Source organism: Rhinatrema bivittatum, chromosome 14 (genome assembly GCF_901001135.1).
Source record: "Rhinatrema bivittatum chromosome 14, aRhiBiv1.1, whole genome shotgun sequence".
NCBI lineage: Eukaryota > Metazoa > Chordata > Amphibia > Gymnophiona > Rhinatrematidae > Rhinatrema > Rhinatrema bivittatum.
In genome coordinates this window covers 67211759-67228330 of record NC_042628.1, presented here as the reverse complement: position 1 = coordinate 67228330, position 16572 = coordinate 67211759, and the positions used below count along the sequence as shown (strand labels likewise).

The window sequence follows — 16572 nt, the reverse complement described above, 5'->3', positions numbered from 1 at the left end:
CCTGTAATATCCAACTCCGCCAGACACTGAGACACCAGGTCGGAGAGATCCTCCTTGGGGAAGAACCGCCTCATGGTTCTATATGGCTCCATCCCTGGGGGGAGCTCCCCCTCATCCGGGAGTTCGGACTCGTCCGGTGAAACCTCCTGGTCCGAATGATCTGGACTGTCCAGCGGCGGGAGGTCCCGCTCACGATAAGGGCGTGAGGGTCCAGGAACAGGATCCGCAGCGGTAGCCGCCGCAGTCGCAGCCACCGCAGGAATAACAGGAACAGCAGGAACCGCAGGGCCCAGACGGGAAGCCGTTTGCATTTGTACAAAGGCATGAATCCCCTTAAAGAGATCCACCCAGGAAATGGAAGCAGCCTCTAATCGCCGGGGTACAAGATCCCCCGGGATTCCCGATTGGTCGAGACTGCCTGCTAAATCTGGGGTAGCCCCTGGGGAACTGTCAGCAAAACGTGGCTGAGACTGGACCTGGCTCGAGGGTCCCACGGCCTCCTCACATTGGGCACATAGGGAGTCTGGCTCTTCACTGTGCGTGGCTCTAAGCTGGCATGCGGAGCAGAGGCCGAGGCCTTTAATGCCTGAGGCAGGCGGCGCCGCCGAAGACGCTGATGCGTTCTGTTCCATTGAAAGAGAAGCGGCAATAATATATGTTTAATATAACAGGCATGCAATAATAATATGCGGCAGCAATAGGCGCTTAATACAACAGGCGCACAAGAATAATAATATGCGGCAGCAATAGGCGCTTAATACAACAGGCGTACAAGAATAATAATATGCGGCAGCAATAGGTGCTTAATACAACAGGCGCACAATAAGAATAAAAAGCGGCAGCAATAGGCGCTTAATACAACAGGCGCACAATAAGAATAATATGCGGCAGCAATAGGCGCTTAATACAACAGGCGCACAATAAGAATAATAATATGTTCTCAGCACTACGCGGTCATGAAAACAGCTCAATTGTATGCAATATGCTCTCAGCAATATGCCGCCAACAATACACGCTTAAAGGCTTTCCATAAGCGCTCAGCAATAAGCAATTAGCAATACACGCTGAATGGTATTCAATAGGCTCTCAGCAATAAGCGGTTAGCAATATACGCTCAATGGCATTCAATAGGCTCTCAGCAATATGCGGTTAGCAATACACGCTCAATGGCATTCAATAGGCTCTCAGCAATATGCGGTTAGCAATACACGCTCAATGGCATGAGTATTCTCGATAGCAGGACCCACTATCTGGAACAATTTACCACCGGACCTCAGACAGGAACCCTGTCTACAAACATTTCGAAAAAAACTTAAAACCTGGCTATTTAGCCAAGCTTTCCCTTAATCTTTTCACTTCAGAAATTCTACATCTCAAGCCTTCCTGACTACTTACATAGCGAAACCTTTAATCACAATGGTTATCTCTCTGTCCTTCTTTCTTCTATTCCCAAGTTTGATCTCCTTGTTATATGTAATTTTTTTTACCTCCTCTGATTATTTTACTGTTAAATGGTTGATAAGAATGTTACCCCTTCGTTCCATGTAAACCGATTTGATATGACTCCCGTCATGAAGGTCGGTATATAAAAGAATTAAATAAATAAATAAATAAATAAATAAATAAATAAATAAAAAGGCTCTCAGCAATAGGCAGTCAGCAATACACGCTCAATGGCATTCAATATGCTCTCAGCAATAGGCGGTTAGCAATACACGCTCAATGGCAGTCAATATGCTCTCAGCAATAGGTGGTTAGCAATACACGCTCAGTGGCATTCAATATGCTCTTAGCAATAAGGCAATATACGCACAAGGAGAAATAGAGCCGCACCTATTACGGGCACTCAATACCTGAACAGGGCCCACAAAATGGTGCCTTTCACGGCGTGCCACGCCGCCGATCCTCTATTCCTCGGAGACCAGAAATAAGAGATGTACGCCTTACCTGATCCTCGGCGCTTCCCGGCTGGAACCCGGGCGGTCTCCGGCTGCGGGGGGAGAGGGCAAGTACCTTCACCGCCAAGTTTGAGGATATGCACCCGCTGCCTCGTCCATGCCGGGACCGAGGCGCCTCGAAATCCTCACCCGAACCTCGCCCGGGGGCTGTGTCCCTGCCGCGATTCGGCCACCGGACCGAGGACTTACACCTGCAGGGGATCACGGAAATCACCCCGGGAAACTCTACTGGGGGAGGGACCTTAGGGTATCACCGCAGGAGTGTGGGGCTCGATGCAATAGAAGTTTTAGTAAGTAGAAAAAGAAAAGAAAACGTAGATTTGGAAAACACGCTCAGCAAGCGTGCAGGCTCTCCAAACTGCTTTGGAGACGGAAATTACTAAGTTGCTATGCTTCCTGTGGGGATATATATACCCCGTGCTGACGTCAGATCCGTCTCCAACTGCTAGCACGTGGATACTATCCCATTCGTTCTGAGTCCATCTGGCTACACACCAGGAAATATCTCATATATTTGCAGGCTTCAGCCTAGAAGAAAACTCCTGGGAGCCAGCATCCAACCTCCAAGGCCCCCAAATGGTAAACAAAATTCCACCAATAATTTCCCTTTCTCCAAAAGGCCTAGGGAGGGGGTTTAGGTGGGAGGATACTGTAACATTTGGCTGATCATGGAATGACCCCACAAGCAGCCTCACTCATCTGGACCCTGGCATTCCACTCAGTGTCCTTCAGCGGTATGGATGCTGCTATTCCAGGCTCCCCAATGTTGGCCTCTCTAGGCGAGCTCATGCGCTAGCTTAAAGCTTCACAGTGGGAAACCTCAAGCCAGTATGCCTTGATGTCAGTGCAGCTGGGTATTTAAACGCTGGCTGTGATCCAGACCGGTGGCACAGTAACAGGTCCCCTGCAGCCTTGCAGTGTTTGTTGCTACCCCAGATCCTGTCATGCTTCAGTTCCTTCTTCAGCCTGCCTTGCTTCATCCATGTCCTGCCTCATCTAGCCTGCCCTACCACAGCTCCATCTCCGCTTTCTCAAACCTGCCACCTTGTATTGACGTCTGCAAGGACCCAGACTACTCTCTTGCCTGCCATCTGATATTGACCACTGATATAAACCTCAACTATATCTTGATCACTCTCTGCCCTGACCTTCTGGCTGCACGCAGCAACTGTCTGACTACTGCCTGCCTTGTTCCTAGCCTAACTCTGGACTCTCTCACTCTGACCAAGACCACCCTTAAGGACATTCACCTAAGTCCTGCTAGCCCCTGGAACCCAAGGGCTCAACCTGCGGGAAACAGGGCTGGTATAGGTGAAGGTCAGCTTGGTCTCAGCCAAGGAAATGTCTGTCAGCTGTTTGCGTGGGCCTAGAGGATTCACTGCTGGGCTGCAATAACCATGACACAGGACAAGCGCTCACAACCGTGACATTAGGACTCTTCAGCTTAGATTAAAAAAACAGTTAAGAAAGTATATGGTAGAAGTGAGTGAGGTAGAACCAAAAATAATACTAAAATAAGGGGCCACTCCATGACACTTACAATCAGTAGATTTAAAATAAATTATGGATAATACTTTTTTACTCAACATACAATCAAGCTTTTGATTCTTTTGCCAGAAATAATGGTTAAGGAAACTAGCAGAGCGGGCTTTAATAAAAGAGGTTTGGACAAGTTCCAGGAGTAAAAGTCCTTAATACTTAATCAGCAAGGAAAACTAGGCAAAGCCATTGCTAACCCTGGGAGTGAGTAACAAGACATAGATCTACTTTTTGACTTCTGCTATATATTTGTAACTTGGATTGGTCACTGTCAGTTTGTTATGCTCGATGGAACCTGGCCTGACCCAGGATGCCATTTATGTTCTAGAGCTACAGTGAAGTAAAGGGACTTGTCCAAGCTCATACAGAGTCTGTCTGTGGGACAGCTGGATTAGCAATGAGGACCAGGGTGATAAAGCAACTCATCCCAAATTCCTATTCTCCTCATGATGCTAAATCCCCTCTTCCTCTTCTGGTCTCTTACCTTTCTCTATGGCCATGATTTTATTCCCACAAATGAAACAAGCCAGGGCAGTGAGGGATACAATTATGACAGTCCCACAGATAATCCAAGTGATAATCTCAGATCCCAACTCTTTGTAGACTGCAGGAAAAAAAGAGGAGATTTTATATCCCAGTTCCTGAATATCACTATTCCCCAGTTGGGCCTAAGTCTCTGTTTAGATGAATGGAAGCATGTGCCCATTACTTCCAAACAGAGTGCTCTGGGCCAATGTAATAAAACCCATATTAAAACCTGCACTATTTTTAGCATGGATTTTCTTTTACCTTCTTAAAAAAAAAAAAACAACATGTTAATGTGGGATGCAGTAAGCTAATGGCATGCAAATGGCCATGAGTAATAAAGCACCCTCTCAGGAGGGCACCTACAACACAACAGTATGGCAAAGTCGAGATACACAGTGCCAAAGGGTATACAGTTCAGCTGTAGGTCCCTATCCAGGAGAACTTACTCTTCAATTTTACTTGTCATGCCTTAACAAAATGGTCTTGCATTTCAGATTGTGCCCCAAAGTGAGAATGCACAGTGCCAATCTCACCTGCAGTGCCATTTTGGCAAGGTATGATAATTAAATCAAAGCATAAGCTCTCTGGAGAGGGCACATACAGCTCAGCAGTGCATACTTTGGCAATGAACAAAGTGCATACTATTCAGCTGTTCAAGAAAAGCAAGAAAACCTGTTACTAGTGCCCGCCCTAGAGAGCTTACACAGGAAATTGAAATTTAACTCCTGAGACTGAGATGGAGCAGACTTACATTTCTGGTAGCTAGTGTTATTCTATTGCTGTGCCCATTTGGTAGTGCCTAGCTGCTTCTACCACACTAGGCACAGCAATAACATGACCACCAAAAATAAGTTAACTTTTACTCCATTTCAGGCCCAGGAGTTAAATTTCTAGAGGTCAATATTCAAAGTATATTCAGTGTTCCCTGTACGTACCCGGATCAGTCCAGACACCTGGGTTGTGACTCCGCACCAGCAGATGGAGACAGAGGAAAACTTGTCGGGCTCCCTACATATAGTAAGGTGCCACCCACAGCCCCTCAGTCTTACTCTGTCTCCAGCAGATGGGGCAGGTTCACCCACAGCCTCTGGGATCCCTGGTTCGTTGTTTTCTTAGTCAGGGATAGGGAAAAAAAAAAGAAAAAGAAAAAGAATTCAATTAAATCTGAAGAAAGAAGTAAAATCTCCTCTGTCGAAAGCCTCCCAGGGGGGTGGGAAGGTTCTGAGGGGACCATCCCCCCCTGGTTGAGGCCGCTGTTGAGGGTCGAGGACCCAGCCAGAGTTGGCAGCAGCGTCGGGGGTGACACCGGGGTGCCCGGTTCACTCACCCCTGCTGGAGCAGAAGATCAGGACCCGGGACAGCGGTAGTAGTAAAAAAAAAAAAAAAGTTGCCGGGGACCTTTGTTTTTTAAGCTGCGCCGTCTCTCTCGATCGCTCGCTCTCGTGGGGCGCTTTGCGGGAGGGTATTTAGTTGTTTTTCGGAGCCTTCTTCTCCTGCCGTGGTAGCACCGAGGACCGAGGATGCCTAGGGGGGCGGTTTGCCACGCATGCGGGTCGCCGCGTGACGGGGTGTGTTCGAATTGCGTGTCCGGCGGCGAGGGACCGTTGGAGGACGGTCGGGGGGGCCGCCCTCGGGTGGAGCAGTCGACGGCGCGCGCCGGGCACTTGCAGGCCAGCGGTTCTGAGCCGTTCCCACTTAGCGCGGGAACGGCGGCCATCTTGGAGGCGGTCAGGGACACCACGAGAAAGGCTGCCAGTAATGGTGGCCAGCCTCCCCCGCTTTCGCCGCAACAACAGGCCCCCGGGGGGGAGGCCCCGGGGGGACTGGACTCGCCGGGGGACCGAAGTATGGAGGAGGCCTCCTCTGATTCGGAGGCCTCGTTTACAGCGGACTTCACGTTACTGCTACGCAAGCTGCTGCAGTACAAGCAATCCCGCAAGAAGTCCGGGAAGTCGAAGGACTCGGGGGGCTAGGAGAAGCGCTCTCAGCCCCGGAAAAGGACTGCTCGGGATCGGTCGCAGAAGGACCCGCCGAGGGAAAAGCGGCAGCTGCGGGGAGCTCCGCAGGACTCGGACACAGAGTCCACCTCCTCAGAGGGAGAGGATCCGTCCTCAGGGGTCCCAGGAGGAACGGAAGGACATGAAGATGAGATGCCAGTCCAGCCGGGTGCCGGCAAGGGAACGCAGGCGGCGGATGGCGATGACCCGAAAGTTGTGCGCCTGTTCCGGAGAGATGAGCTGACGCCCCTCATCCTGGCCATACTCCAGGAGCTAGGAGTGGAGGCTCCGCCGGTGGAGTCCCGGCAGGGGGCCAATATGGACCCGGTGTTACTGGGCCTTGCGGGTCCGGTGGCTTTCCCGTTCCACTTCTCAGCGTCCGACATCCTCTTCCGTGAATGGGATACCCCAGAGCTGGGCCTGAAGGTGAGTAAGGCCATGGACAAGCTGTATCCACTGCCAGAGGAGGTCTTGGAACTCCTTCGCCTCCCACGGGTGGACGCAGCGGTGTCGGCAGTGACGAAGAGGTCTACGATACCCGTCACAGGCGCTACAGCGCTCAAGGATATTCAAGATAGAAAGCTAGAGGTGCAGCTTAAGAAGGTTTTTGAGGTCTCCACCCTGGGAGTCCGGGCGGCCATTTGCAGTAATTTTGCTCTGCGGGCTGGGCTGCGCTGGGCCCAGAATCTCCAGGCGAATGCAAGTCTTTCCGACGGGGAGTCAGCGCAGGCGGATCACCTGGAAGCGGTGATCGCTTACAGCACGGATGCTATGCATGATTTGCTGCAGACGTCAGCCAGGGCTATGGTGTCAGCGGTCTCTGCGCGCCGTCTCCTCTGGCTCAGAAACTGGGCGGCCGATGGGTCGTCCAAGGCTCACCTTGGCTCGTTGCCGATTTAAAGGGAAATTATTATTTGGTAAACAATTGGACGACCTGATGCAGTCTCTTCGGGGAGAACAAGGATTCAAGTTGCCAGAGGACAGGCCAGGCCTAGGACCTCCTTCTCCGCTAGGAACCGTTTTCCGGAGTAACAGACGTCAGCGGCCGTAGAGATCATCCGATCCGAGCTCATCTCACCGATCGTTCCTCCAGGCCTTCCTCGTGGTCTCAGTCCTTTCGGGGGAAGAAATTCGGAAGACAAGGTGGTCCCTCGTCGGGATCGGGGCCCAAGGCAGCCCAATGAAACGAGGGGGGGTTCATTCCTCGCGGCAGCCTCAGGACCTCGTGCCAAACCGGGGAGCAAGGCTAGCATTGTTTTTTCGAGGAATGGATCAAGATAACCTCGGACCATTGGGCCCTCAGCGTGATAAGTCATGGTACGCTTTAGATTTTGCACGTCTGCCAGCGAACAAGTTCCTCGTGTCGCCTTGCAAAGGGTTAGAAAAGCGCTCAGTGGTAAGGATGACCCTCCGGCGCCTGGAAGCTCTGGGCGCCATTACTCCCGTACCACCAAGTCAGCATCGCCGGGGGAGGTACTCCATCTACTTCGTGGTGCCAAAAAAAGAGGGCACGTTCAGACCAATTTTAGACTTGAAAGGGGTCAACAGGTGCCTTCGCGTTCCACGCTTCAAGATGGAGATGATTCGTTCGGTGGTGGCCTCGGTGTGGCCGGGCGAGTTTCTAGCTTCACTGGACCTGACGGAGGCATACCTGCACATCGGAATTTGGCCGTCCCATCACAAATTTCTATGATTTTGCATCCTGGGCAGACACTATCAGTTCAGGGCCCTTCCCTTCGGGCTCTCCATGGCTCCGCGCACCTTCACCAAGGTCATGGTGGTGGTGGCAGCGCAGCTCAGGTGGGAGGGCCTCCTGGTACACCCTTACTTGGACGATTGGCTCATTTGGGCCAAATCTGAGATCGCGTGCCGGCAGGCGGTTTCCAGGGTACTACAGCTCTTGCGTTCCCTCGGCTGGGTGATCAATCTCGCCAAGAGTCGTTTGGAGCCTACCCAGAGGTTGGAGTACCTGGGTGCCCTGTTCGACATGGAGAGGGGCAGGGTCTCCCTGTCCCAGGAGAGAGTGGACAAGCTGCAGAGTCAGGTGAGGCGCCTGTTGTCGCTCCGATGCCCGCTGGTGTGCAATTATCTGATGGTCTTGGGCTCTATGGCATCAACGCTCGCCTTGGTTCCCGGGCTTTTGCTCATCTACGACCATTGCAATCAGCTTTACTCTCCCACTGGAAACCGGCATCGGAAGAATTTCATCTTCCTCTTCCCCTCACAGACAGGGCCAGGTCCAGCCTGCAGTGGTGGCTTCTTTCCAAACATCTGACATGCGAAGTATCACTGCTCATGCCCAACTGGACGGTAGTCACGATGGACACCAGTCTCTCTGGCTGGGGAGCGGTCTGTCTGGGACGCTCGGTACAGGGACAGTGGTCCAGGGAGCAGTCGCTATGGTCCATCAATCGTTTGGAGACCAGGGCCGTGTCACTGGCGTTGCACGCCTTCCGCCCGTGGATTCGGGGCCGGGCGGTCCGTGTGCTGTCGGACAATGCGACCACAGTGGCCTATATCAATCGACAAGGCAGAACAAGAAGCCGGCAGGTGGCGGAGGAGGCCGGCCGGTTGATGCGCTGGGCGGAGCAGAATCTCAGCAACATTGCGGCGTCCCACATAGTGGGAATCGACAACGTCCAAGCGGACTTCCTCAGCCGGCATCGCCTGGACCCAGGAGAATGGGAGCTTCCGGACGTAGCTTATCGCCTCATCTGCGCCAGATGGGGTCAGCCACACATGGATCTGATGGCCACCGCTCGGAACGCAAAGGCGCCGCGGTTTTTCAGTCGGAGAAGGGAACGAGGGGCAGAAGGCATCGATGCGCTGCTACTTCCATGGCCCACGGACGTGTTGCTGTATGTGTTTCCTCCTTGGCCCTTGATAGGCAAGGTGCTGCGGCGAATAGAGTTGCACCCGTTGGAGGTGATCTTGGTGGTGCCGGAGTGGCCATGACGACCGTGGTTCGCGGATCTTCTACAGTTGGCAGCGGAACCTCCCCTTCGGTTTCACGGGGACGCGATCCTTCTTCGTCAAGGACCCGTCTGTTTGGAGGATGCGGATCACTTTTGTCTCGCGGCTTGGCTTTTGAGAGGAAACGTAAGAAGTCCAAGGGGTACTCAGATGCGGTGGTAGCCACCTTGTTGAGAGCTAGGAAGCAGTCCACGTCCTTAGCCTACGTTCGGGTTTGGGCAGTGTTTGAGGACTGGTGCAGATCTCGCAAGGTGGATCCTATCTTGTCATCCGTGCCTGAGGTCCTCGCTTTTCTGCAGGAGGGTCTCGCGAAAGGGCTGTCTTAGAGTCCAGGTAGCTGCTCTTGGTTGTCTCAGAGGTAAGGTTCAAGAGGTGTCGTTGGCCCTCCAGCCGGATGTGGCGCGTTTTTCCGTTGAGGAGCTAAACATTTACGCCCGCCGGTGCGGAATCTTGTCCATCCTGGAATCTGAATTGGGTTCTTTCAGCTCTGTGCGTGGTGCCATTTGAGCCCCTGAAGCGGGTGACACTGAAAGGATCTCACCTTGAAGACGGTCTTCTGATCGCGATTACGTCAGCTAGACAAGTTTCGGAGTTACAGGCTCTGTCTTGTAGAGAACCGTTCTTGCGAATCTCGGATTCGGGGGTTTCCTTGAGAACGGTCCCGTCTTTTCTGACGAAAGTGGTATCGGCATTTCACCTGAATCAGTCTATTGAGCTTCTCGCCTTTTCAGACGTGGATTGGTCTGACAAGGGGTCAAGAGACTTGAGAAAACTCGATGGTTCGTAGGGTTCTTCTCCGTTACCTGGAGGTCACGAATCCTTTTCGGGTTTCCGACCACCTCTTTGTTTTGTGCTCTGGTCCTAAGAGGGGTGCGGCTGCTTCTCAAACCACGATTGCGAGGTGGCTCAAGGAGGCCATCGGCTCAGCGTATCTTCTGCTGGGCAAGTCGGCCCCCAAGGACCTCAGGGCTCCCTCGACACGTTCACACGCCACGTCGTGGGCAGAGGCCTCTCAGGTGTCCCCGCAGGAAACCTGCAGGGCGGCGACTTGGAAGTCGTTACATACGTTTACTAGACATTACCGGCTTGATGTCCAGGCGGCTGATTCGGGGGCGTTTGGAGGGAGAGTGCTCCGAGCGGGACTCTCTGCTTCCCACCCTCGGTAATTGGCTCTGGTACATCCCAGGTGTCTGGACTGATCCGGGTACGTACAGGGAAAGGAAAATTAGTTCTTACCTGATAATTTTCGTTCCTGTAGTACCATGGATCAGTCCAGGCTCCCGCCCGTCTGTTCTAGTTTTCTGGTTTGCGCTGAAGTAACAGAGAGTCCGCTCAGTTAGATTCAAGTTCTCATTTACTCTAGTTTGGAGTAATACCGTTCACCTCTGGGTCTGGCAGTTCTGTTCCAGCTGGGGGTAGTTGAATTGGCCTGTATTGGTGGGTCGTTTAGTTAGTTAGTCAGGCAGTTTCTTTTGCTTTGACATTATGTAAGACTGAGGGGCTGTGGGTGGCACCTTACTATATGTAGGGAGCCCGACAAGTTTTGCTCTGTCTCCATCTGCTGGTGCGGAGTCACAACCCAGGTGTCTGGACTGATCCGTGGTACTACAGGAACGAAAATTATCAGGTAAGAACTAATTTTCCTTTATTTAGCCAGATAAGCGGGATTTAGTAGTATATATATGTGTATATTCAGTGGTTTAACTGTGCTTCTGAATATACCTTGTAACAGCCAGATAAGTTATATCTGGCTAGGGCCTGGATTTATCAAAATGCAGTAAGTACCGCATGCAATAGCAAAAGGGGTGTGTTTTATGCTAATATAGCATTTATCACAAATTGTGATACCATTTTCAGATTCTGCAATAAGTGCCAGACCTGTTGTATTTCCTGCATTCAACCACTGGGGGACCATTGTTAATAGTCCCAGGTGAGAGAGAGAGAGAGAGAGAGAGAGAGAGAGAGAGAGAGAGAGAGAGAGAGAGAGAGAGACTGGCCATAATGTCATTCCCATAGGTAGGTATTTGTATCCCTATGGTAGGCCCACCTAGTAACTCGAGGTGGGGTTTAGGTAAGAGTGTAGGGGGTTAGGGGTCACTTTGACATTTTACGTGACACCTACGAACAGAACAGTGGTCTCTTGGGAAGATTTGATTGCCTTCGGAGTGAGGAAACTCACTCCAAGATGAGATTTGGGCAAGGTTCTCTCAACCTCGCTTGATGTTACCCAGGTAGAGAGTCCATCAAGCTAGGTTTAGAGAACCTTGCCCAAATCTCATCTTGGAGTGAGTTTCCTCACTCCAAAGGTCATCAAATCTTCATTAGACCACTGTTCTGTTCGTAGGTGTCACGTAGAATGTCAAAGTGGCCCCTAACCCCCTACACGCTTACCTAAACCCCACCTTGAGTTACTAGGTGGGCCTACCATAGGAATACAAATATCTACCTATGGGAATAACATTATGGCCAGTCTCTCTCTCTCTCTGCTCTGGACCCTTCAATTCACCTGAAATGGGCCTTACGGGAGACATCATAAAGGGCAATGAAACCTTACCTCATGGCAGCTATCGCACAGCCTAACACAATTCAAAGAGGTGTAGTTAAAATCAGCATTATGGCTGTGTGAGATAGCTCTTCGCAGACAGGCTAACCCAGCCCACTCTCTGCCCCTAACTCCTCCTATTTTCTGAATTTGCATCGCACCATACGATATGGTGCTTTCGCATGCGATAAGCCCTTAACGCATGCGAAAACGCCTTATCGCATTTTGATAAATGACCCCCTAAGTTACTTAAACAGCTAGCTTGAATATTGACCTCCTAGTATTAAGTACAGTAATTATATCTTAAGCTTTCTGTCCTTGAGTAGGCCTTCCTGCATTATTGGGGAATAGCTAATTCCTTCATTAATATGGGGGCTTACATCCTCCAAGCTATTCTTAGCATGGGTTTTAACTCCTGCTTTTGGTCCCTCCTATTAAATACCAGGTTTAATTTCCCAGAAAAATGTGCTAAAACACAAGTTAAATCCCAAGCTAACATAATTAGTGCATCTTTTTATATCAGTAGCCCAATACTCCCAGATAGGTAATTTTCCTAATCTGTCTGAACTCTTCCCCTCCCTGTATCAGGCTTTCTGCATTAACAACTGTAACAACAATAGTCATGATTACAATATAACCTTCAATAAAATAATAATGCAAAATATGTTACTTTTCTGGAGACTGCCTTGTTTATTTGCATTCAGGCACTGAATATTGACGGTGCTTTTGTTGTGCTTTCGGTGGTCTTGGAAGGTTAATGTGCTGTTTGCTTTATATTCATAGGATCCAGATAACACCTGCATGGTACGGTTGCTGTAATTCCCAGTGACAATCTCCTCATTAATGAGCCATAACAACACTGGTGGAGGGTTGGAACGGATCCAACAGGTGCATATAATCTTTTCACGACGTGCTTTACAGTTAGATTTCAACCAATCTCCAAAATCAGGCCAGTCTGCTTGCACTGATGGAATAAGAACACAACATAAAAACATAAGATATGCCATACTGGGTCAGACCAAGGGTCCATCAAGCCCAGCATCCTGTGTCCAACAGTGGCTAATCCAAGTCACAAGTACCTATAATATGGGTAGCCAGGACTGATGCTTCTGCCCAAGCCCAACCCTTTACAACAAATGAATACTCATAATAGGTTGGGATCAAACAGGCAGCAGCTTTTATTAACAACATCCCAGAGCCCGAACCAGTTCACCATAACAACAAATCCCCCCCACCCCCACTCATCCGCCACGAACCAGCAAGACGGACACTCAAAGGCTATCCCAGCCTGCATGTAGTCACATCATGAACATGGCCCCCGCGACCATCAACAACTGCACCCAGTTTTTCAGTTAGGAACCACTGACCTGACACCTGTCAAGTCAGACACTTTTAACTACTGCATAATCCCCCAATTGGCTCGAGCTACCCGACCCCCCTGCCAGCTGCGACAATGCCAAAAACCCCCGAACAGTAACATCAACCAAAATTAGGGACGGGCGGGCGGGTTGCAGCGTCCTGGTGTGACAGCAGGCAAGGTAAGAATGCCCGCTGGTCACAATGACCCTCCCACAGCTCCTCCAACTCCCATCTACCCTTGCTGGAGGGGAACCAATAGGTTCCCCAGAAACAGAGGTTTAAACAAACCTCCGACCCCCCCTCCCCTGCCCTATCCTGTTTCATGGGCCCAGATACGGGCAGCCGCAGCTCCCATCCCCCCAGCACAATTTAACCCCCTGCTTGCCAGGGATTAGCCTGGCACCATATTACGGTGGCCAAGCAGGAATGGGAACTGCATGACCTTACAGCAAGTACCCAAATATTAAATAGATCCCAAGCTACTATTCCTTATTGATAGCAGTTTATGGACTTCTCCTCTAGGAACTTATCCAAACCTTTTTTTAAACCTAGTTACACTGACATAACCACATCCTCTGACAATGAATTCCATAGCTTAATTTTGCGTTGAGCGAAAAAGAATTTTCGCTGATTTGTTTTAAATGAGCTGCTAGCTAACTTGATGGCGTGCCCACAGTCTTTCTAGTATCTGAGAGAATAAATAACCAATTTACATTAAACTGTTCAAGTCCTTTCATGATTTTGTAGGCCTCTATCATATCCCCCCTCAGCTGTCTCTTCTCCAAGCTGAACAACCCTAACCTCTTTAGCATTTCCTCATGGGGAGCCGTTCCATTCCCCTTATCATTGTAGTCACCCTTCTCTGCACTTTCTCAGTGCAATTATATCTTTTTTGAGATTTTGCGACAAGAATTGCACACAGTATTCAAGGTAAGGTCTCACCATTATAGACACATTATGATACCTACAGTTTTATTTGCCATTCTCTTCCTAATAATTCCTAATATTTTCTGTTTGCTTTTTTGACCACCACAGCACAGTGAGTGAGTGATTTCAATGTATTATCCACTATAACACTTAGATCTTTTTCTTGGGTGATAACTCTTAAGATGGAACCTAACATTGTATAACTACAATAAGAATTATTTTTCCCTATCTGTATCACCTTGCATTTGTCCACATTAAATTTCATCTGCCATTTGGAAGCTCAATCTTCCAGTCTCATAAAAATCCTCCTGCAATTTACCACAATTCACTTGAGATTTAACTACTCTGCATAATCTGGTATCACCACAAATTTAATCACCTCATTCAATGGTCATTCTGGCTGTGGTAAGTGCAGTAGATGTGTTGACCATACTGGACATGAAGGTAGTGATAGGCAGAAATAAGTGAGAAATAAATGAGGGAAACATTACTAAGGAGTTCCCTTACAGGTTAATCCCTCTCCTTACAACTTAAGTTTAACACAACAGTGCTTGTTAAAGATAATGTGTTACATAGGAACAATTTTTATATTTTATAAGATCAGAGCAACTCAATAATCAGTCAGATATTCTTAAAAAATAGGAATATATATTTTACATGAGAAATGTTTGATCATGTATTGATCATGCCTTATCTTTAATACAGAAAATAGGTAAAAAATGGTTTGTCTTACCATATATGAGTTACTTTTGCCAGTCTGGTCTCAGGAATGCCATAAGTCAAAATGGCAGCCTCGAGTCCTTCCATCTAACCATTTTTATACTATATTATTTGCTGACAATTCATAGTCTCAACATCTCAGAAACACATGAATTTATGGTCATATATAAATCCAATAATTTAGGTACTAAATTATCTCCCAAAGCACCAAGGCTTTAGTATGTATATCTTATTTAAAACAGTAAAAGCAACATAATTAAAATTGCTTGGCATATTTGTATATTTAATATGCTTTCATTTATATTTATACATATAGATGTATTCTTCACTAAAAAGCACATAATTTCAGTATCCAGTGTATATAAATCAAGTCATATGCTCAGCAGGATTTAACTATTAGAATTCATAGATCTCAGATACATGGATACAATGACCATTTCCATGGAAGTATTCATCTTTGATCTATTCAAGTTCTGTGCAGCCATCACTTTCTTTCTTAAATCTGTTTGATTTCTTATATTAATACTTTTAGTCTCTTCCTCTGAGCTGAAATTAAAAGCAATATTAATTACCTCCTGGCTAGGAGACAGTTGTAGTATTCCCCCTGATTGTATAAGCTTCAGCTTATCATTTAGTTTGCTTGCACCTGTTTCATCTTGGGCTACACAACATTGACTATCCCCTTTAGTAAAATGAATTAGTATGGCACAGAATCACAAGATTTAAGGAGGAACTGAAGCCATTCTCTGTGATGATTTTGTCAAGTAGATTTTAGACACTGTCACTTAATGTAGAAGGAAGAGACAGGTCTCCTTGATATCCATTGAGCATGGTCTCCCACTCTAATGTGGTATCCACTTCCGCTATGGCGGGATTGGCTTGGGATGATGTCTTATCCATTTGAAGGATTCTGCCATCTTTGAGCCTGATTGTTCTTGAAGAATGTACAATATCAAATAAAGAATAATCATGGTAATGCTTTAATGTTTGCCTAGGTTCTGCCAACCATGAATTACAATTATTATGAACTACAATTATCTTTTTACAAATCCTCTGTAAATACTGTAAATCAAGTTCACGTTAATTGTTTTAGTTGTTTCTACGTTCATATTTTTTCTTTGCAAGTTACCTATTTATATGACTAGTTCCCTGTAAAGCGCTACTATGCCAAGTTCATGTTTTATGTAAACCGATGTGATACTCAAAGTATATGTTGGTATATAAAAATCTTTAAATAAATAAATAAACACATACATACATTATTGGGCTCCTGGATTCTTGGAGAAATAGGCCATACATACTATGATAATGTACAGTATTTAAGCCTGTAGACATATAATTGCATCCTGTAATCTTGCAAGTATATATTATGCTATATATTGGTGTTATGGTTGTGGACTCTTTGGCCGGTTGGGACAGAGGATGGTGCGCTGTGGAGGACCACGGCAAGCGTCCCAACTGGGAGGCAGCTCGGAGGACTCAGGGAAGGCTTCGGCACTGGGACAAGGTGGAGTCCTATGCGACCAAGGACTCAGCGATGGCTGAGAGGACGGACGACGTTGGGCTCCGGTGACTGAAGAGTCTTCACCCTGGAAGCCGGTACTCCACCAGGAGGAGCCCATAGGAGTCTGGCTGCTGGGACTTTTGAAGATTCACCCTGGAAGCCGGAGCCCCCCCAGGAGGCGCCCGTAGGGGTCCGGCCGCTGGGACTTAGGTGAATCTTCAGGGCCAGCGAGGACCAGGAAGGAAGCCGAGTCGGAAACCGGGAGTCGGAGGAGAAACCAAGCCAGGGATGAGACAGAAGACGGAGTCGTGGACGGAGCCGGGTCGGAGCCAGAGGTCAGAAGCAGATACCTGAGCCAAGGGACGAAGACGGAGAACGAGTCAGGAGTCAAGCCGGGTCGAGAAAAAAGAGCAATCCAGGAGAACGCAGCAACTAGAGATCAGGGAACCTGAGGAACCTCGTTGCAAGGCACTGGAGTGATCTAGGTGCAGGGTACTTATACCCTGAGGGCGTCTGATGTCACCT

At 48.6% G+C, this 16572-nt stretch overlaps 1 protein-coding gene across 1 annotated transcript in view; it reads right to left on the bottom strand.

Moving 5' to 3' along the window:
* The window catches only part of LOC115075810 (sialic acid-binding Ig-like lectin 13), a 143945-nt gene that overhangs the window by 29113 nt on the left and 98260 nt on the right, over window positions 1-16572 (bottom strand). Inside the window, exons 4-5 of the mRNA XM_029576610.1 lie at window positions 12208-12501; window positions 3982-4101 (exon numbers count right to left, since the gene is read on the bottom strand). Of these exons, the coding sequence (XP_029432470.1) occupies window positions 3982-4101; window positions 12208-12501 (414 nt within the window). The remainder of the gene's footprint in view (window positions 1-3981; window positions 4102-12207; window positions 12502-16572) is intronic.